At 34.7% G+C, this 23930-nt stretch overlaps 2 protein-coding genes across 5 annotated transcripts in view; one reads left to right on the top strand and one right to left on the bottom strand.

The window, feature by feature from the left end:
• LOC124539905 (C-terminal-binding protein) overlaps positions 1-12499 on the bottom strand; it is an 86923-nt gene extending 74424 nt beyond the window's left edge. For 3 of the 4 annotated variants that reach the window (XM_047117269.1, XM_047117268.1, XM_047117276.1), the window contains exon 1: positions 12238-12499. The gene's annotated coding sequence lies outside the window, so the exon portion shown is untranslated. The remainder of the gene's footprint in view (positions 1-12237) is intronic. The other variant, XM_047117271.1, reaches the window with a different exon arrangement.
• Positions 12500-12804: 305 nt separating this feature from the next.
• On the top strand, positions 12805-22431 carry LOC124539805 (E3 ubiquitin-protein transferase MAEA). The gene is made up of 7 exons (XM_047117159.1): positions 12805-13189; positions 13656-13808; positions 15228-15371; positions 15748-15877; positions 17233-17369; positions 17931-18410; positions 21878-22431. The coding sequence occupies exons 1-7, from the start codon at positions 13151-13153 to the stop codon at positions 21974-21976; spliced, it is 1182 nt and encodes a 393-aa protein (XP_046973115.1). The 5' UTR covers positions 12805-13150; the 3' UTR covers positions 21977-22431.
• Positions 22432-23930: the final 1499 nt, after the last annotated feature.

The raw sequence follows: 23930 nt of genomic DNA, 5'->3' as shown, positions 1-23930 counted from the left end.
CGTCTATGGTCAAAATTGTTGCCAACTGGATATACTACTGGTTAATAGGATGGCTTTTTAATTTATTGCTTATAAACTAGTAAACGATTAAGAGGAACTTTACCGAGGTAATATAATTTATAAATTACAATTATTTAAATAACAATTTTATAAATGAAACATGACTATGTTTCTAGACTTTAATATATTAAAGACTTTTATGATGATATTCAGTTATATAATAAATACGAAAGTTAAAGTTCCGTTTTCACGGCATAACTACTAATCATCATGTTAGTACATAGTCAGGATATTAAAGAATCTACTTTTGACTCTCCCCTAAACAGGGTCGAAAACTGTTCAACATAAAACATCAATTATTTATTTTTTTCTTTCCGTTTCATCTTCTTATTAACTGCGATTAAAATAATTAAGCAACAACGTCGTTAATCTAATTAGTTTCAAACTATCTCCTATGTGGTTATATCACACATTAACACAATTGCATTAACGATAAAATGAAATAAATAAAACATTCATTGATCGCGCATTTTAGAAATGAGATATTATGTTATGGGTTTGTGAAATCGAGTTACATATTGTTTATCGATACGAGACTTACAAATAAACAGATGAAATTATCAAATGGAGAATTTGTGTTTATATAACACTGGAGAACGTATATCATTATCCGTTCGAAACTGCACGTGCGATATACGCCTACTATGGAAATTTAAATTTTATTTCGGACATCAGTCATTTACATCCAAAAAGAGATACACGCGTGCTCCGATATCTGACAGCGAAGCAAAACTTTTCCATACACTTTACGAGCAAACGTAAACAAGCTTTGTGTCTTTTAACATAACAACGACAGAGTTCATTAACATTTATACCTCGAAGGTTAGTTTTTTATTAGTTAACTATAAATACAGCACATAATTGACTTTTTCAAACATTATTTTATTTAAGCAAACATGTATAAGAGGGCCTCTCGCAAAAAAATCATTACGTATGTTAAGCCAACGCAACGTATATTTTTAGATAACCTTAAATATTGCAGCACTCGACGCCCCCACGATCGGTGGATTGAGACACGCTGAATATAACACAACGGTATTTTGATAATGATGATTATTGAGACGTATGTCTAGGATTATTTTTGGCAAGATATATTAAATGCCTACTATGATAAGAACCTACTCTATACTAACGCATTCGAAACTAACTTACATAAACATCTGAAAGTGAAATGCGATATTACTTAGAATATAAATAATATGAATCTAGTTGAAGAACATAATATAAACGCACTGTCCGATTTATCAAAACTAAGTAACACATCAACAATAAAGATTATAATAGATTTGTTTAAAATTCACAAAATATAGTATCATCCAATAATTACATTATTAACGGTACATTTACGATCGTATTTTTATATTATTACTGGAAAAATCAGGCAGAAGTTGATTTGTATATCATACTATATGTATTATAATGGCGGTAGGTTAACAGTATAGAAATTGAGCTCTGAGTTGCCATATACAAAAAAGTGGAATACTGTAAAAATCTCCGTGTAATACTCATATATTCAGACTTATCATCTAAAACAAATCAATTTTATAATTATATAAAAAATAGAATGAAGTAAAACACTACACAACTATTAACAGAACTTAAATAACATAATAATCGATCTTATTATTCATGAAACACAGTCCAACTAACTTCGACACGTTTACGCCAACTCCAACATACAAATCAAACTAACCGTACAGACCCCACCCCTTAATAAGCGAGTTAGCGAAGGGGACAAAACAAGGTCGTATCTCGAATCTTGAGGAAGGTGTCCCACTGTCAGCGTTCCTCGAGGGACTTGAACCCTGCTCTACTCCCTCTCAAACATCCTTTGTGCTGAAATCACATTTATCATTGTTCAATCTCTCTTTGTACTATGTAATATGACGACACACACGTGATTGCATTCCGTAACTTCGAAATTGTTCAAGCAATACTATGTTTTACGATACCGCTCGTAGATAACACGTCGCTGTGTACGTATTTGCGTTAGAAAATGTATTTTATCAATTCAAACGTGAACCGTCGAGCAATAACAGTTGTGTTTTATTACACGATTTCGCAGCCACTGTCGCCATTTATTAGCGAGCTATAGCTTGGATTGGATGTCAGTCGGTGAAAATATCTGCTTATTAAGCCATGACAGCGTATCATTTTTAAATGAAAAAACTTTGGACGTCTTCTTTTAAACTGAAAAATAAGTTCACTGAAACTAATATTGAGAATTTTCCTTCAGTATATTAAGAAGTATTAATAATAGTATACTATATGGGAAAAAAATAATTTAATCAGTAAAAAGAACACTTTCTTGATTGTCGACTTATATTTTCGAATCGGTAAAACTTTAGTGTTTTCTTTTTGTTATATATATAAAGATTAAGAATAAACATTACTTTAAACAAAACAAATCTTAGTAATCAGACCTTTAAGTAAAACATATAAAGATGTCATCGATTATTACCAAGCAAATAAACACTTCGTTTCAATAGATTTACAAGCTAACTAAAGATTAAACCGACGCGTCAAACGGTTACCGACGTTTTAAACATACAATGAATAATTAATTGAGATCATAAATAATAAACTATGTAAGTTTCCATATGAATGAACTTAGACGTGGATTAGGATTCAGGTCAGATACACGTAAGTCAAATCAATAATGTTTCGAATGATGGTAAAATAAAAAGTATTTTATTTCCTCAGTATGAATATATATAAACACACATATATAGGTTCGTTTTATCTTTATTAAACTGATAGATAGACAATAAAAGTAGAGACGGCGAATAAAGAGCCGAAACGCAACCATCCGTCCCGGTATTACAAATGATGTCAATTAAGTTGACATACTTATAGTCGCCGCATCGAAGAACCGCTATAAATAACTTTCTTTTGACATCTTCATTCAGTTACCACAATTCAGTAAAGACTTCTGTTCATAAATATGCCAACTTAATTTGATATCTTTGTTTAGGATTAAACTAAATCCTTCCTTAAATGGTAGGACTTTGTGCAAGCCGGTCAAGCTAAATTACTTGGAGTAAGTACGTACGTACGTATAAGTACATTGATCAAGTTCTTATTTTTCGGTTTCGTGTAAAGTTATATATAGTCAGTGTAATATACCAAAGAGTGTAACCTATCACTACATAGTATAAAACAAAGTCGCTTTCTCTTTCCCTATATCCCTATATATGCTTGAATCTTCAAAACTACGCCACGGATTTTGATGCGTTTTTTTTAATAGATACGAGTGATTCCAGAAAGTTTTTTATATAATAACATGGACAATATACTAAAGAAACACAGATAATTTTAGAAGTTTCTAATGTGATGTTGTCAATAAACAAATTCTGTAGTACATATAGTATCAGCTTTGCACCCGAGCGACGCCGGGGCGGGTCGCAAGTTTTAAATAATGTAAAAAACAAAAAATATATAGCAATATTTAAGGTTCAATAGCAATTCAGAAATTGCTTTGTTCTATTACCGACGAATACATAAAATCATAAAATTTGTCATGTTAATATTTCTTCTGACTGGAATATCAAAGTACGTCAGTATGTCATACAATGACCGATAAAACGCACATTTGTACTGAGAAAGTTTTATCAAAAGAATAAGACTTGTAAATAACAGCAGAACTTTGCGATATATGCGCAATCGTTGTACCAATATTTATTTACTTTTTCTTTTGAACTCGTATGTTCATTCACTACTGTTTAAACATTGTTTACATTCGATAATCAGTATACAAATATATTAAATAACAAAAAATCGTATAAGAACTCACATAAAACCCTTCATCTACAACTTCACCCCTTGAAAGGGTAACAAAAAAAGTAGCCAGACAATAAAGGGGTTCAACATTTCTTCGTGCCAAATTTCATCAACATGGCTACAGTGGTTCACCCGTGAAAGAGTAATAATAAGTAACCAAAGTTACTTTTGCATTTGCATATTTATATAACGGCATGTCAGTGTATCTCTAGTTTTACTAATATTATTATAATATTTTACTAATTTTATTATTATAATAGTTAGACAGACTGACAAACGTTACACCAGTGGCCATCGCTAGTAGACTTTGGTACTATGAAAATATTAATCTTAAATTATATTATATAACTTATGCGCCATCAAAAGGATCTACGGTGTAAAAATTGGCTTCATTTCTCTAGAAGTGTATTCAAACAGAAACTCAATACTACTAAGTATTACTATTTGATATTCAGATAACCTTAAAGACTAGGTAAATATTCGAAATACGGTTAAGTAATTCATGCAAAAATAAAGTTTTCAAGTTTACTTAATAAGGCAATCAATATTAACGTTAACTTGGACAAAATCAATACGACATAATTTCTATAATAATACGCAGAGCCGTTTGGTAATTACAAATTTAATAGGTAGGTCAATGGGGGTGTCCACCCAGCATCGGCGAGATGAAGTGCGGGGGAGAGCGGTCCGCAGTACAATAGACCTTTACGTAACTCGAATTATATAGCTTTCGATAATGTTATTGAACGACCGTACTTGAATGTGATTTCGATGTGGAGAGTTTGTGTTCATTCATTTCAAGATAATATTTGTACATTATATGGATTTAATCAAAATTTAATATTGTTCGTATAGTTTGTTACTTAGAATCTTAAACATAACTCATATTATATGTTCGTCGCTTCTTTCGAAGATACAATTAACTAAGTAGTCCTTTTAACTTACATACATTGTCCGCTATTGATAGGCTATTTGACAATGCCATAAACAAAGTGTCAATTATTATATTCAGTATATATTATGAGTTTAAAAATCGTTATTTACTAACGAAAGTTGATAAATAAAATTTTAACAAAAAGAAAAACCGACTTCAAACAAAACACTATTTTAAAACAAATGAATATGCACGAAAAAGTAATAAAAATAATTGCGTATTCAACATATTTTTTATATACCAATAATTATAACTACATGATATAATCGTTAATCGACTTTTAAGTAGTCTAATATTTTTCATTTCATTTAACTTAGGAAGACTCTAAAAAATATGTTGAATACGCAATTATTTTTATTACTTTTTCGTGCATATTCATTTGTTTTAAAATAGTGTTTTGTTTGAAGTCGGTTTTTCTTTTTGTTAAAATTTTATTTATTTTTTGATTTTAAGTGAAGCTGATGTTGACTAACTAATTTTTTTTTAATATGGATAGATTAAGCGTTCCGTTTATATGAGTCAGAAACTACTTCGAGGACAATTTCAAAGGAAACTTGCGAATAAAGCAAAAATAGACTTTCGAAAATGCGGATTTAATACGTCACGCGGCGTAAACTACAAGGATCCCTCGAAAGAGCTGCAATCGAACTCAGCAAAAAAACTTTGAAAAAGACCAACTATATTTCGTACATCATATGACATCACATCACATACACAAAATTTGATTAAAGATAGTAAGAAATTCTGCCCCATATCGCATCCTAACTGCGAGCCGTATAGGAGTTCCATCACTACATAGTATAAAACAAAGTCGCTTTCTCTGTCCCTATATCTTTAAATCTACGCAGCGGTTTTTTTTAAAAGATAGTGTGATTCTAGGGGAAGGTTTGTGTATATAATACATGAACAATATAGTAAATAAAGAAACACTGATAATTTTAGAAGTTTGCGATGTGATGTCGTATATAAACAAATTCTGTAGTATATTTAGTATCAGTATTGCACCCGTGCGAAGCCGGGGTGGATAGCTAGTTGATTATAATATTCGACTATGATAATTACATAAACATAACCACATTACGGAAGGTGACTCAAATATCCAAATAACCTATAAATAAAAGATTCGACCGAGTATCGCTAACGTGCTCCTCAGAATTGTTCCGTTCCCTTCCGTTCCGTTACTTTGTCATGGATCCTGTGCTCAGAACCTTACCAAACTTTCACCAAATTACCCTTGAAGTATATATTTTATAATAAAAAAAGAATTATCAAAATTGGTTAACGTGATTTTCAGTTATTCACCTATTTGTCGCGCATATACATAATGCAAATTTAAGACTTATGTCGTTTTCACATGGATACCATCATCGGAAAAAAAAATAAAAAAAATGGGACCCCACGGGAAGCACTACCTTTCAAACAAAAAAAAATTTATCAAAATCGGTCCACCCAGTAAAAAGTTATGAGGTAACAAACATAAAAAAAAAAAAAAAATAAAAAATAAAAAAAAAAAAAAATACAGACGAATTGATAACCTCCTCCTTTTGGAAGTCGGTTGAAAATATTACTTAATTTATTTAAAAAATCCAAAAATTAACATGCTTTTTTTTAAACGTTTGTCACGTGACACAAAACACTCCTGGTTGGCCGGGCTTATGATGAAGTCACTTGCTTGTTAACCTTGTTTGCCTTCTATATGAACCACAGATTAAAATACAGACAAGTGACGTCACCGGCCTCATTGCAGCGTCATATTGTCCCAGTAGCGTTTTCGCGCGCTATTTAAATATAGATTTTTTTATATGATATTTTTAAGCAAATATGTACTAGAAATAAAAAAGAAACAATTTTTACTGGCTTCCTTAACTTCACCAAATAATATAAAATAGATTTTAAAAACCAGCCAAATAGCCGATTGTTAAAATCAGATATTGTTCGTATCTTCGAATCAAGGGACTCATATAATAATAATCGAAATTCACTTCAAGAAGTTCATTTGCTTAAAATAAATAATACACACATTGATTGTAATTTATAATAGTTAAATTGAAATTTAAAAAAAAAACTTAATTATTTTTTATGTGATCGATTTCTCTGAACCAAGTCCCTTCAACTTTATCGAGCGAGGACTACAGCAACAATTAAACTTAACTTATTTTTTCAACCATAGTCATTTACAATAGCCTGTACACTGTAACGTATCTACGTTAAATAATAGTCACAGTAGTGTATAGAGGCACCAGGGGAAAACGCTTTGCGTGACAGACGAGACTAATTTGCTTCGAACGAGTCCGTTGTCGAAAAAAAAAAAAAAAATTAACACGTTGATGTCTCTTGGCGAGCAATTTATGTGCATATATTACAACTTGGCAGTTTTGGATTAACGCGTGACAAAGAAAGTTTCGTTCAAAAATACTTTTATAAATGGGCCACGAGGCGCGACGTTTTGTATAAATTTATGTTTACGTTGTTTTTATTCATTAGAATTTATAGCTATTGTTAATTTTAATTAGTAAGAACACTGTTCTTATCGTTCATTTTTTCAACATTCCAATTTAAGGCATGACATTTCTTCTAATTTTCTTATTTATTCTTATTTTTTCATACTGTTAATTATATACATACTCTTTATACCAAACAATGAATTACCGTTTAATTACGAAGTTTGGCTCTTAACAACAGTTCAATAAATGACATCTGTTTAATTTTTATCGCCTTTAATAAAGTTAATTAATAATTGAAATAAAACGATGAATCATTTTATGACAGTACATTTTAACAAAACACCTTTTGTAATACAACTATAGAACACGGAAAATTACATTTAAATGTTCATAAATAGCCCTCACTTAAAGCGTATCAACGGACAGGAAGCCGAAATGACATTGCATTTTATATCATGAAGCGTAACTTAAACGACACTGTGATCGATTGTTCCAGTACAGTTTTTATAACAAGAAGCCTACGAACATCTATCTTAAAGCATTTACGTCATACGATAAAAAGGGGAATTACAGATATTAAATAAGTTCAATGATAAATTCAAAGCTTAAAATTTCGATGCGATTTAAACATAGTTAAACTTATTGATTAAATATAAATCGAAGAGCAGCTATTCAGACAACGAGTTCAAAGAAGAATTAAACAAACTTCGGCCTTTACGCGCAACATGGAAGAGGTACCATAAAACTTATCTTCAGCTTCCTAAAGTATTAATTTTTGCGTCAAACTCGAGCCCAACTTGTTTCTACTGAATTCGTTGGGTGATTAAAACTTTTCGTACCCCTTCCCTTTTACTTTACGATACCGAAGCCCCGTCAGAAACGGGTCAAGATTAATACAAAAAGACGGGCGTTTAAAATCCAATTACGTTCTTTTAAAGGTTTCCTCGTAAAAAAGATACTTCAAAAAGATTTGTAATTAATCGAATACTTGATTGGCCTCCGTCGTATCAATGAAAACCTAATGCAGTTTAATTGTACACTCTTACAAAATTATATTTCTTTTGGGCGGTATAATTATATTAAAAGAAAACTCTTGAACTTCTAAAAGCGCTTCGTAGATCAAACCACGTTTATACCTATATATAACTGAAAATGGAAACAAAAAATTTTACAGATACTATTTCATACCAGTGATTTTTCAATAGATTTTTTTTCTACAAAAGAATAATCAAAGCCCATAGAGTATACATGTGAAATAAATCCATGTCCGTAAAGGCAACGCAATCGATAGCCGATCAAGCGGCAGAGCCGGTTGTCGTGCGGGTGTGTGCGTGTGAGCGGATGTGGTGTGCACACATCGTACTATTTGCTGAGATGTATCGACCGAAATGTATGGATGTGCCGGGTGGTGTGAAGCGTATTTTTACAGTGATAGATATCGTTGACATCAGCATAAAAAAATGATTCTTGTGTGTTTAAATTATTTGCCAAAAATGTAGTACTTTCGCGAAAATACTATTATTAAGCCTTGCATATTAAGTCCATACCCAATATTGTCGAATGTATTGGTAACGTTGTCGTTTGTAAAACATTCCATATTTTTAATTTCGAATCCGAATAATTCCTTATATAAGCTTTTTACTCAAATACCTAGTACTGCTAAGAAACAGTCGATAATTATTAGATACACGCGAGTTTGATAATTTATATCAACGATATGTCTACAGCGGTCACGGTCAGCGGTCGTTTGAATTTATGAACCGTTATGTATTCAAATTTAAGAATACATCGTACTATCTTCCTTTATCTGTATAATCGAGGGATTATTTTATCACGTATTATAAAGATATCACAAAAAAAAAACTAGATCTAACCAATTATGTTTCATTTTTCGTATAAATATTCCGCCTGGCAACCCAAATAACGAGCCTCGAGCTAACGCAGAAAAACATACCATAGATTCATCTCAATTAGGTAAATGGTATACGACCATAGAGCACAAACCTGTCCACAGATTCATTAAAATTTATATAATATATAATACAAATGTAAATGACATTGTAAACATTTGATTATTAAATGATTTTCCGTTCTAATTATACACCTCATGCTATTTGTATACTAGTACAATTATAGTACAATAATATATCTCTACAAAGCGCCAACCCTACACAGCGAACTGTACAAGCTGTCCCTGTTATATCAAACTACATATACAAACGCATTTCTTATGTACATACGACTGTTCTTCAGTCGCTATATATAGTGTAGAGATAGGTCTAGTCGAGCCGCGTCTTTGTTTACGACATAGATCGTTACGAACACACTGTATAGCTGGCATAGAACGTGTTATACAAGAAATAGCATCGATATTTTCAAAACAACTATTTCATTTGCTTTTATAAATAGTCATTAATAACTTTTCTAATTTTTATTGGCGTTTTTAGGAATTTCCTATCTTTATTTATTGCCTATTTTATACAAAGATATTTTTTATGATTAAAAAGTAAATATGTCAATTAGTAAGAGCTCTTTACAATATATCTATCTCCTAAAGTTAAAATGAATCATTTAAATACATTAACAATTTCTTACGTATGTCTCTTTAAAATACATTGATCTTAGTATATCGTATATGAATGTATGATATACCTAGTTCACAGGACAAATGTTATTCTTGACTGCATTGCTTTATAAGGATTTTTATACATAATGGCATGTTGTACATTTATATTGTGTAAGGTTAGTTTACTGATATAAAAAACTAGTATTCAAGCGCGAAGTAGTATTTTATTTATTCAAAAGTATAACTTTGTTGAAGAAGGCCAAATTTTGCGTTAGAGGTGTCACTTTAAAAATTTCCTAGTAATAAACTAGTAACAAAAATTCTTTTAAAGAATCAATCTCCGTTTACGTTATCAATAATACGTAAACTTTTGAACTTCGAACACAGTTCGTGCCGAATAACAAACTCAAAATTTAAAGACGCGTTATACATTTTACAAACAAAAGTCATCGACTCAAAAGAAAAAAAAATAACAAAGTCCAAACATTTAGTATTGTTTTCAAATTTATATTCAATAGAAAAGTTTCAATTCGTTCTATACGGCATTGTTTCCAATCTCAAAGAAACTTCAATCAATTAACGAAACTCGGAAAGTATTCAAACAAGACTAAACCATACAATTCAAAACAAATACAAAAGCTAAATAGGTAAATAATGAAAAGCTTAACTTTCGAATGAAATCCATTCAAACTTTTTACCTAATTCGAAGTTAGTTCGCCGAGTCTCTACTAATTTAACTTTACCGGGGGACATCTGAAACAATGTTGGTACCGTGTGTGAGCATCGTTGCTCGTTTCATCATTAAATACTTACATACATCAATATTATCATTCAATCTTAATTAAATCAAGTCGCGACGGACTTCGACGTTTAATCGCAGTCTTCCGTAGTACCTAACATATCAAGCATTCCTTGATAAATAACGTAAATGAAAACTATACTGAAAATTTACAATAAATCTCAAGCTAGGGGCTACCACGCGTTTCAGAGATGGCAATATAAGGATTAATATAATTATATATGGAGTCGCGCTTTTCAGGTTCGCCCGCATTAAATTCAAACTATTAACAAACGTGATTTCATTTTGATGAACATTTGAATAATAATAATATGTATACATACACGGTGCAGCCGTCGTTACTCGTAAATATGACATTACCATCCATTCATATGTGTTTAAAGAAATTGACTAATAATACGATATATTTATTTATGATCGTAACCTCCGCGTATTAACTAGTCCATAAATTATTAGGTTCAAATTATGTCAGAAAACATTAATTGAATCCTATATCTGTCTCTCAGAGTTATGGTAATATTTGGTGCTAAAATTTCAATGAATATTAATCCACAAATGGCTTGAATAAATATTTCAATAAACAGCAGATTATTATAAAATATATATAACTGTTTTATACCATTTTAAAATTAATATATTAGGTTGGAGTATCTTATCCTAGACTTAATTGACTAACACCAACTAAATCATTGGTGTTTTTAAAAGACCATATTTAAATCCATTGAAAATTTGAATTTATACATATATTACAAATTATTATTTATTTAACTAATTAATTATCATTTTAAATACATTATACTCAAATAACCAATAAAATCAATATTCTTACAAATATACACAAACAACATTGAAAAAACATATTTTGTCTTATAAACATTAAAACTTTCAAATTGAGGTTAATTTATAAGTCATGATTATATATTAAAATAAAAAATATATATGTGATTATTTTATAAACTACTAGGCAAGAATTCAGATCATAGTTAGTCATATAATATAATGCCTTTATAAAGATGCACATACTCATTAAAATATACTCTTTATTGTGTACACTTCGATATTTAATTTATATCATCCACCACTATAAACAGTCTTAAATTACGAAGTAAAAATTGTTAAAAAAAATATCATTATTATTTAGTTTTAAGTAAAATTAAATTTGTGTTATAAGTACTATAGTATTACTTGCATTTAAAAAATATTTGTATGAACGATTCAATTATAAAATAAAGCTAAAAGAAATTTCTATAGACACAATGCTTATATTCAATGTTAAAAGTAATGTAGTTATATATTCAACTGTAAGAATTACACTTTATTGTGCATCAACTTTCTACAACAAGTAGGTCAGCGTCCCGACGTCTATCAAGTAAACCGCGTGGATACCATCGTCACATCGTATAGTTAATTCTAGAACATATCTCATCAATTAAGTTTGATAGCGGCTGGCAACTTATGACGCGGCTTACACATCGGCGACTATAACGAAGCCGGGAGCCCTAGCACACTGCGCCACACACTTAATACCAACTCGATGACGCTAACAGAATCTCTTATATTATGATGCCACAACAAAACTTTTCTAACTTTCTTGTCGACTTATTTAATACACGAGATAGAGTAACTTTGTAGAAGAATTATATATAAAACTTACCTATTTTACGCAGAATCCAACAACAAAGAGTAACCAGCCACGCGCTCCAATTACAGGGCACACACAAATCACGAAAGCACTTGGTACAGCAGCAAAATCGTATCACTTTTTTTGTCTTTTAAGCCTGCAGTCAGTTTAAGAAAGTAATTGATCGCAGTTTTTCAGTTTTTTCACGCAATAAACACTTAGCCGGGAAAGCAAACCCTGAATCACCGCCAGCTACGTACAAAATGGCGGATTCGCGTAATGAAAGTGACGCGGTGACGCGCCGACAAAAGCATAGATAATAAAAGCTTTCTCTGTCTATGGTAGATAAATATTTTATCACTATAAAATTTAATTTAATTTATATATATATTAATTAATTCCACTAAATATAAGTAGTAATATATTTATTCATTTACATATTTATAAATTATAGATTTTAAAAGATCTTTATAATATACATATCTCGTTCAATACAGATTACAAATCATTTAAGTTCATTTAAAATTAAAATTAAACCTTTTTTATATTTAACTTCGACAATTACACATTACTTTATATCAATTACGCATATACAATTATTCCTATAATTGAAAAAAAATATTGATACCAGATAATTCTTTTCTAAATTATCCCACGTAGTCTGCGCTAGACCTTCAATGACGGATTCCTTCATTACCTAGTTTTGATAATCATTTTTGCGTTTTTCTTTCATTAAACGCAAACATTTCAGTGTCAAAAAAGCAATAATCATTCATCAAAATATTTTTCAATTGTTATAACAAAGTTTTGTCAGTTGTGTATTGTGTTATGATAATCGAATGGTAGTCAACAACCAATCAGCTGAGTTTTGTTTTCGTTGTGTTGAGGGTGTCTGTAATCCGAGGCGTGTACCCGTTTTTCGAAGAAGTGACTAAAAATATCTGCAATGAACGAAATAAAATCACTAGAACATGCTACTTTGAAGGTATGTATAAAATTTATTTTATATATTGAATCTGATCAAATTATAACTGCTTCAGTTAATTTCCAACTATTTTCAAACGTTCATTTCTGCGACGCATTTTGCAAACAAACAATCATTTTCCTTTATCAGTTACAGATTATATTTAATTTGTGTTGATTATTGAAGTAATAGTGTGTAAAATAGGAATAAACATAAATAGTATTTTATTTATACAAAGATTTTTTATTGTCTGTTACTTTGTTCTAACAAATAAGATTTTAAAAACAGGTACGTTTTAATTAATAACATTTTCAAAGAAACAGGTCTTCACAAGTTAATATTAATTAAAAATTTAAAAACTATATATTTGAAATCTATGAATACTTTTACATCATATGAGTTGGAACCCCCAAATTAAGTAAAATGTTGCTTATATTAAGTTGAAAATAAATCATACTATAACTTATTTTTAATATTTTAAATCCAGGTACCCTATGAGGTTTTTAACAAAAGGTATCGTAATGCTCAGAGGGTGTTAGATGTGGAAGCAAGACAAGTTGCTACATCAGTGAGTGATATTGATACTGCGACTAAGAAAGGTGCCAATTCTGGAGAAATAGATACATTGCTTGGTGGTATGGTAAGATATTCATTAAATAAATATAGCCTATATCTTAGATTTGCTTAAAACTCAGCTATATTATTTGTTACCAACAGTTCTTGATTAATATGTCTTTATTTATTACACAACATTTAATTTAGTTTACATTTTTTTTTTTTAGTTTCATTTTAATTTTACTTTCAAAATTCATATAATAGTCTTGTCAACTTTCAAAATATCAATTTTTTATAAAGCCATAGTCAATATCAAAGATTAATCAAGCAGTGATATTGTGTCAATATGCTACCAAATTTTGTTTATTTGACTTTTGTCCTCTCAATATTGAAATAGAGTATATATCATTATATCGACTACACAATGATTTGTTGTGGTGTAATGGACGTCTATATAATTACATAGTTTATCTCATCTGTTATAGTTTTGACAAAATTGGTTTTTAAAATGCAGTAATTAATAACTTCATTGAGTTTGCTAACAAAATACACCATATTAACATACTATATATTGTGAAACTATAACCTATACTAATGTGAAAGTTCCATATCAATTGGCTTATCTGTTTTTGTAGTCTATGGTTAATTAAAAAAGCAGATACTTAATATTTTGCACATATGTATTGGGATTTTTATTTACAAACAATCTATAATATGAAAATATTTGGATGAATGGATGTTTGTTTCTAAATCAAGCCAAAATGGCTTGGATCTGTATTAAATAAAATTATCTGGGTGTATAATTCAATACATGCATTTGGGTGAAAAATCATTACTGAGTATCTGCATACATTACTTCCAAGACTATAATATTGGTCAAAAACAAATGTGTCTTTCGCCCATAGTCAGTCATTTACAGGCCAGTACTTTTATTTTACAGTTATGGGTTTTGTTATGAAGTTGAAGTTAATCTGCTATGAAAATATGCATATGCAAATACTTTAGATTCATGCATGCTGTGTATAATAATGTAATTTCTATTTGGTAAAATAATATATTTGTATTTAAATAGAAGCTAAGAATATCATGAGAATAGAACATATAAATGGCATGTTTGTTAAACATTAGACAAATCAAATCTTGAAGATTTGTAATAAAGATGTTCGTATTGTGCATCCTTACTCTATCTATAATAAGTTCCATAAAATTGCCCTTCCAAATCTGATAACATTAGCAAGCTCTCATTTAAATAATAAGAAAGGAGTGCCCCAGGGATTTAATGTTGGTCAAGTTTTGTACTATGTATATTTGACTTTGAACATACTAATATTACTTGACTGACATATTAAATAATAACCAAAGCTTAAATAGTTTTAGGTTTGAACCTAAAACTAACAGACAAGTTGTCTAACAGATAACATAGATGACCAATACTTAATAGTATTAACCTTATTTAACTCAATGTGTCCTTGCCTAAAAAATCTTTTCCTACTGAAAACTCCAGGTAGAGAAGTTGACAACCATGAAACGTAAAGCATCTGAAGCAATAACAGAAGAAGTCCAAGCTGCATTTGTTTGTAAGAAACGGCTTGAGCACCTCAAGGAACAGGCTGAAGCACTAGCTGATCCGAGCGCACCACAAGCCAAGGTACCTGTATCTTAGAAGTTGGTTTCTTGGATTAGTGACTAGTTTATACAGCTTTAGATGATCGCGGTTTATCCATTAAGACAAATAATAAGTGACTAGGTTTTCCTATTAAGAAGTAAATAGAACTTCAAAGTAAGTGGGATATCAAAATTCAAAAATGTCTGTAAGCTCTCGCCTGTGAACAAACAGCTAAAGAAAACTAGGTAAAGGCGTTGGACCTACGCTAGATTTTTCTATGTTTAGTCTAATTTAAGGGATCATAAACGTGAGGAAATTGTGGTGTTCGTTAGAAAGACATTTTTTATTTTTCATTATCATTTTAATCGGATGTTAAATTGAAAAGCATATAGTCAACTTGATTTTAATAAATTTTCAGACACAAATGAATCAATGGCGTAAAGTTCGTTTGGACAGAATGCTAGTCGATTATTTCCTACGCAATGGTTACTACGATTCCGCGAACAAACTGGCAGACGTACGCGGTCTCAGAGATCTCACTAATGTTGGTAAGTGAAGAGCTAACAGTTTCAAATACTAATTTAAAGATGCCCTGTTGTAATGACCTTTGAGTTTTTGGATTAGTTTTATGAAATTATCTAAAAATTTTAATGTTTGTACGAAGCACTGAACTGGTAGAGGCAATTATTTTAAATTGTGTAAATTTGATTTTGTTATTACTTAATTACATCATATAATCTCAAGGAGAAAGTAGGAAATGCTCATAATGTTCTTAGAAGAATGGTGAACGGTACGATTTAAGTAATCAGAATAGGAGTTTCTTGCGAAATCTTATCTTATATGGTATGGGCATCGAAGATAGTCAGTTAGTTGGTGGTACGGCTTTGTGCAAGCCCGTCTGGGTAGGTACCACCCACTCATCAGTTATTCTACCGCCAAATAACAGTACTCAGTGTTGTTGTGTTCCGGTCTGAAGGGTGAGTGAGCCAGTGTAACTACAGGCACAAGGGACATAACATCTTAGTTCCCAAGGTTGGTGGCACATTGACGATGTAAGGAATAGTTAATATTTCGTACAGCGTCATTGTCTATGGGCAATGGTGACCACTTACCATCAGGTCGCCCATATGCTCGTCCGCCAAACTACGCCATAAAAAAAGGCAATTATTTAAATTGTGTAAAGTTGATTTTGTTTAGGTTAATAACTTTAATTACATCACCAAATCTCAAGGAAAAAGTAGGAAAAGCTCATTATGTTCTTAGTAGTTTCTTGCGAAATCTTATCTTGTATGGTATGGGCATCGAAGATAGTTAGTTGGGCTTTGTGCAAGCCCGTCTGGGTAGGTACCACCCACTCATCAATTATTCTACCGCCAAATAACAGTGCTCAGTATTGTTGTGTTCCGGTCTGAAGGGTGAGTGAGCCAGTGTAACTACAGGCACAAAAAACAGAGATTAGATAAATAGCAAAATGTATAAGTGGGAGTCCCACCCACTAGAATAAAAGAGACGGATGAAAGACAAGAGGCTGTAAAATAGTGCGAGAGGCATACAAGCGAGAACTGGTATGAACGACAATAGTAAACATAGGCTCCGATTATGTTGGAGGTAGTAGTATAAAAAAAAAAAAAAAAACTACAGGCACAAGGGACATAACATCTTAGTTCCCAAGGTTGGTGGCACATTGACGATGTAAGGAATAGTTAATATTTCTTGCAGCGTCATTGTCTATGGGCGATGGTGATGACTTACCTATAAATAAAAGAGATTAGGCAATTCTGTTGAGCGCAACCGATACCTCCCTCCCCAAGCTTAGCATGGTATGGGGATGGTATCGGGGATGGTATCGGGGGCGGTATCGGGGATGGTACCGGGCGGGGTCTGAGGGCGCGTCTGCCGGCAGACATCTACGCGGCGGCGGCCGAAGTGGAGTCGGAGCTGTCTGCGCGGCGCACGGCGCGCTGCCTGCAGTGGTGCGCCGACAACCGCTCCAAGCTGCGCAAGCTCAACTCCACCATGGAGTTCAAGATACGGATACAGGTACGCCGCCACGCTCCACTGACCACTGGAACTGGACACGTGCAGGTTGCCTCGCGACGTACAGGTACGCCGCCACGTTCCTGTGACCACTGGAGTTGGACACGTGCAGGTTGCTTTGACGTTTTCCTTCACTGTTAAGCGTGCGATTAATTATAATACAAATTAAGCTCATGGAAATTCAGTAGTTCAGTCAGTTTGAATCTGCGATAAGTCATTTTGCATGTATTTTATCATTGTTCCTATGATGTCAAGTTGATTCGTTTTGAGACTTCAATGGACGCTGTTCACTGATGTCAAGTTGATTTGTCTTAAAACTTCAATGGACCGAATGGAGATCGACTCGCATGCCGCGATGGCGAATGATATAACTTTCTTCGTCATTCTCTGTCACCGCTCTACTACGTACTCGACTCAGAAAATAATTTGTTTGCTATAAATTATCATTACAATAAGCAAAACGTACATTTGGACTTTTATTTAAGCTTGTTTATTTCGAGGATAAATTTTAAATCGTAACGGTGATTTTGTGCATGTTGTGTATTTGTCGTTTATCGTTTGCAGGAGTTCATAGAGCTGGTCCGCGAGGACAAACGCCTGGAAGCGGTCCGGTACGCGAAGAAGCACTTCTCGTCGTACGAGGACGGCCAGCTGGAGGACATCCAGCACTGCATGGGCATGCTGGCATTCCCGAAGGACACGAGCGTGGAGCCGTACCGCTCGCTGCTGGGCGGCTGGCGCTGGGGCGCTCTGGTGGCGCAGTTCCGCTGGGAGCACGCTCGCCTGATGCATCCCGCACGCCTGCCAGCTCTGCCAGTCACGCTGCAGCTCGGGCTGGCCGCGCTCAACACGCCGCAGTGCTGCAGCGAGGCCACGCGGGTGGCGGCCTGCCCCGCCTGCCAGCCGCCGCTGAGCGCTCTGGCGCGCACGCTGCCGCACGCGCACTGCTCGCACTCGCGCCTCGTGTGCCGCCTGTCGCGCCTGCCGCTCAACGAGCACAACCAACCCATGGTGCTGCCCAACGGGCAGGTCTACGGCGAGAAGGCAAGTGCCCGACCACACTTATCTTCACATGACAAACTTGTCTCATTTGTTTCATAGTGTTGCCAGGCCCGCCGCTAGCTGGTATGTCGCCCGCGTGCAATACCTATGATGCCGCCCTTTTTTTTTGCTGCAAACACGCATACCACTTTTCCACCACATGAGGTGGGGGCGGGGTGTATACCTGCTAAAAAAGCCACTCCGTCTTTTTGGAGTATCTCACGAGATTGTTTGTGCATACTACCGTGACGGTATGCTCACCTCTGCGGGGTTCCACTTCCTAGGGAGTTCTCAGGGAACTACATAACTACAGAAACCCTTAACCCCGGGACACTTATGGCGGGAGGAGAAGACATCCATAGTAAAGACCCCTTCTTCTGGTCTCCTTCGGCGAAGCGGGTCAGCAGCACTGTTCCCACAGTCCCGTAAGATAAGAGCCTTGTTACGAGCATTAAGGGAGTCCAACCAAATAGGTGTATTTTCCGTCCAAGTACAGAATCAGCAAACAAATCCCAAACCGAGGAGTGAGACAAGGGGACGTTATTTCCCCCAAATTGTTTACTATTGCAATGGAGCATATGTTCAAGACGCTGAACTGGAAAGGACGTGGCATCAACATCAATGGCGAATACATCTCTCACTTGAAATTTGCAGACGACATCGTCATCGTAGCAGAAACGCTGACCTACAACTGATGCTGAACGATCTGGCTGATTCTTCTGTGCACATCGGCCTACAAATAAACTTGGATAAAACCAAGTCATGTTTAATGAACATGTTCTACCGGAACCGATTGCGATACACGGTACCGTCTCGAAGTAAAAAAATAAAAAATATGTCTACCTTGGGCAGACTTTGCGATTAGGTAGAAACAACCTTGAGCACGAGGTGAATAGAAGAATTCAGCTAGGTTTGGAAAATTACGTCGAATATTTACACCGTCGATCCCACAGTGAGACGAAAGTCTTAAGACGAAAGTCTTCAACCAGTGCGTCCTACCCGTCGTGACATATGGAGCCGAAACATGGACACTCACGGCAAGGCTGGTCCACCAGTTTAAAGTCGCTCAGCGTGCTATGGAAAGGGGTGTGCTCGGCGTTTCTGTGCGGGATCGCATCAGAAATGAAGCGATCCGCCAGAGAACCAAAGTCATCAACATAGCCCACCGGATTAGTAAGCTGAAGTGGCAGTGGGCTGGCCATATTTGTCGCAGAACCGACAACCGTTGGAGAAAACGTGTTCTAGAGTGGAGACCGCGTCTCGGCAAACGTAGTGTAGGACGTCCTCGGGCACGGTGGAGTGACGACTTACGCAAGACGGCTGGCAGGAGCTGGATGCGAGTAGCCCAAGAACGATCTCAGTGGCGAGCAATTGGAGAGGCCTATGTCCAGCAGTGGACGGAAGTGGGCTGATGGATTGGAATTAGATTTATTGATTTACAATAAATAAAAAAATACCATGCCACAGAGCGCACGCAGGCAAGATGTTTAAGATCCTCCCACGTTGGCATTGATGAGCTTCAAGCTGAGTTGGACAAAATGTTCCCGAAGCTCCATCTCCCATCCAGGATGAGGTCCTGATCCCTCATATGTGTCTACGCCTTAACTACCGTCCCTTGGAGGGCGGTAGACGCTCCTCGAGGAGACCTCAGCGAGGACGGTGGACTAGGAGGCCATCCGTTTTAGTTAGAGAAACCTTCAAGACCAGCATCTCGACTCGATCCACCGTGAGCGACACTTCGACCTTAGGGCCGCCATCTGAAAGGTTCGCCCCGTCACCGTGATGAGGGCGTCGTTTGCGTAGGACAACACACCCATCCCGGGCAAGGTCGGTGCCCGCAGGAGCCAGTCAAAACCAAATTCAGACGCCGGACAAGTCGTCCATCGCCCCCTCCCAAAGGATCACCTGATCCTGGAGGTATGCCCCAATGGCCTTCTGAGATAGGAAGGCAACTCGTGATATCGAAGTACATCCCCTATGGTCTCGAAAGGACGACGGCGAGCTTGAAGTCCAGCGAATATCTGCTGATGTTAAGTAAAAATATAAAACGCCAAAGTGTATGAATGTAAAATATAAAAAAGGCATGGGCGAGGATGTCGTAAATTAAATAAAAAAAAAGAAAGGAAGACTATTAAGTCGTTCGCCACGACCGGTGATACCGTTAGGACTACGTTCCCTTGGACTACCGCCTCCAATGTCCGGGTCTTCAGGGTGTTTTAGGGCATCGATGGTTGAGTGCCCCGCCCTGTTTCCCGGAAAAACCTCCCCGACCAGTCGCAGTAGACCTCGCGATAGTTATTCCGTATCAGGAGCGCCGTGTGTCCGGAGCTTCCCTCGCAAACCACGATAGGGGTTTGCTCTTTGTTTACTTAACGCCTTTTCTAACTCTTTTTTCAACTGGCGATGTGCGGCCCATAGCTGTACCTCTAAGTTGGCGTTGAGCACGTTGCGACTGCAATAGCGAACCCGTCAAACCGGGCGCGGAGGGCATAGCTATGCTATTTCGAGCGGCCACCAATATACCTTACGGCACGATACCCTTCAAGCCGCCCTACGACAACGCCCTACTGCAAGTAACGGATACCTAATCTTCCAATTGATAAAGGGTTTCTTCTAACTTCGACAGTACTGTTTTCATAGGATAACAGACGACGGACTTTTAACTTTACTCAGTGCAATATTTTTCGATGCTTTGAATAATTAATTCTACTTAAGGATTTGTGGGAATTATAAGTATGACTTGAATTAGGTACATAATGTATTGCTCAATTTGCCGCCCCCTGGACGTGCCGCCCGCGTGCAGTGCACGCTTTGCACACCCGCTTACGGCGGCCCTGAGTGTTGCAAGCTAATGACAAATGGTCAAGTCTATCCATAGACATATCGACGGGTCCCAAGAACAAAATCTTATGGAAAAATAAGACAAAATCGACTTTATTGTTAATTATTAACCTGTATAACATTAACTACACGGTAGTATGTTTTTCTTTTAAGTTAAGTGTTAACTTTTTGAGATAACCAGTAGAACAATACCGTATATGAAATACCGTATATATGAAAAACATAGTTTTACAAAACTTTAAGCCATCACATTGTAAAGTAGGAACCCGTTGATATACATACATAGTATAAAACAAAGTCGCTTACCACTAGCTGTCCCTATGTATGCTTAGATCTTAAAAATTAAGCAACGGATTTTGATGCAGTTTTTTTTTTAATAGATAGAGTGACTCGAGACAATTTTTTTTTGTATATACTGGACATGGACAATATACTAAAGAAATAAGAAAAAAACTGTAGTATATTTAATACTGCGAAGCCGTGGCGAATCGCTAGTAATATAATAATCACCAATAACTGTAATTTCACTCGTTCACTAATTCACTAGGAAGTACTGTAATAACTGATGAATAAGTGGTATCTACTTCAGTATTCAGTAAATAATATCGTATATGTTTCAATGATTTCAGGCGCTGAAGGAGATGATGAAGGAACATGGATCGATCATATGCCCGAAGACGAAGGAAGTGTTTTGTATGAAACGCGTCGAGAAAGTCTACGTCATGTAAACGTACGCGTTATATATTTATGTATATATAAATATTTTGACGTATTTTACTTTAACGTAGCCTCTCGTTACTTTAAAACTCGTGTCCATATTGGTATTATATTTAAGTTACTTGCTACATTATATACTCTTTTATTGTGCTTATATTTAGATTTATATCGATTTCTAGTGATTATAAATTGTGATGGCAACACTGAATCTCTATTCAGACCCTTCGTACTGCCAGGTTTATTTTTAAATTAATAATTTTGCATTTTAGTGTGTACATAATCTGATTGCCTGTCACCTTCCTGATGTCTGATCAACGATGTTGCCACTTTGTCCATTTTAAATACCTACATGTTTGTATGAAATAAATATATAAAGAATAGTTCATTTAATTCACGTTTTTAAGAAAAAAATATAGTGTTTGTTGGTTAATCCCATGTAACTGGTGAAATAAACGCTAATTAATTACATTGAGTTTAATTTAATTCGATTAATAAAAACAATTATAATAATACAACATTATTTCATGAGATATTAAATTAACCATTTTTTTAAATAATAAGTTATTCTATACGCATATAATTAGATATTTTTCAAATAATATACTTAATTGTGTACTCGAATGCGTGTCGTGTGATCTAAGTCACTGCAATTGGAATGATCTTTCCATTTTAGGATTTAAAAATAATTTATAATTCTTAAATTATTTAGCACTAAAAATTTATACAATATTAATTAAGTCGTCGTGATCTAAAATAATTTATGGTATATTTCCTTGATCGTGGCCTAGTCAGGTTGGAAAGACTTGTTGGCCGTTGGAGCAGCCAAGGCCACAGACTGGGTAACCAAACCGGGGTCCACAACAAATTGTGGAATCCGACTGGCGACTGAAGAGGAGAACCAGGAGATTTAGGAGAGGCCTATATCTGCAGTAGATTGTTACTGGCTGATGGTGTGATATCATTGTCAGTTTGGCACCTTATTCAAATATATCCATGATATATCTGTATCTACAATATCTTCGACAGATATTAACAAACAACAACAACAACAACAGCCTGTAAATTCCCACTGCTGGGCTAAAGGCCTCCTCTCCCTTTGAGGAGAAGGTTTGGAACATATTCCACCACGCTGTTCCAATGCGGGTTGGTGGAATACACATGTGGCAGAATTTCTATGAAATTTGTCACATGCAGGTTTCCTCACGATGTTTTCCTTCACCGCTGAGCACGAGATGAATTATAAAGACAAATTAAGCACATGAATCAGTGGTGCTTGCCTGGGTTTGAACCCGCAATCATTGGTTAAGATGCACGCGTCCTAACCACTGGGCCATCTCGACTCTATATTAAAATACACATAGACAGATATACATAGACAGATATTAAAATACTGCTAAACCATTTAGATGCAGATACAATTTTTGATTATACACACTATTTTACTGTCATTTCTTAGAATTAACTTTTAGTCTAATGAACTACATAAATAACCTGTGGATCCACCCACAGGTTATTCGTGATATTGGTGACAGATTAATTGATGTAACTTTTCGTTTTCTGTATTTTTTCTACTTGATGTAATTTCTGAAATGGACATTTAACCTGATATTGTTGTAAATATTTTATTGTTCGTGCTATTTATTTAACATACAATTATTTTTTTATAGATACATAATATTCACAAATGTCAGGAAACATTCAGGTGTCAAGTTGAGATTTTTCCCAGTTTTTGGTCTACCAATTTGGGCAGGCATGGGCAGCAAGCAGTTCCCAGTGATGTTAACACAATTTTTAAGCACGAAATATTTCTGCTAAGTTTATAAAATTATTTTGTTTTTCCGAGCAGTCGCAGTTGCCCTTTCAAACCAGAAAAGCGAACATATATTTAGTAACAAGATTTAAAATAATAAACACTGTTTAATTGAGTAAATGTTTATTGATATAACATTTCTTCATAAAATATAC

The sequence above is a fragment of the Vanessa cardui genome, chromosome 23 (genome assembly GCF_905220365.1).
Source record: "Vanessa cardui chromosome 23, ilVanCard2.1, whole genome shotgun sequence".
Classification (NCBI taxonomy): domain Eukaryota; kingdom Metazoa; phylum Arthropoda; class Insecta; order Lepidoptera; family Nymphalidae; genus Vanessa; species Vanessa cardui.
Note: the sequence above shows the minus strand (reverse complement) of the source record. Positions and strands in the feature narration are given on the sequence as shown.

Coding starts and splice junctions, on each gene's coding strand:
- LOC124539805 (XM_047117159.1), top strand. CDS start 13,151: ATGAACGAAATAAAATCACTAGAACATGCTACTTTGAAG. Junction 13,190..13,655: donor TAGAACATGCTACTTTGAAG/GTATGTATAAAA, acceptor TTTTAAATCCAG/GTACCCTATGAGGTTTTTAA. Junction 17,370..17,930: donor AGTTCAAGATACGGATACAG/GTACGCCGCCAC, acceptor TATCGTTTGCAG/GAGTTCATAGAGCTGGTCCG.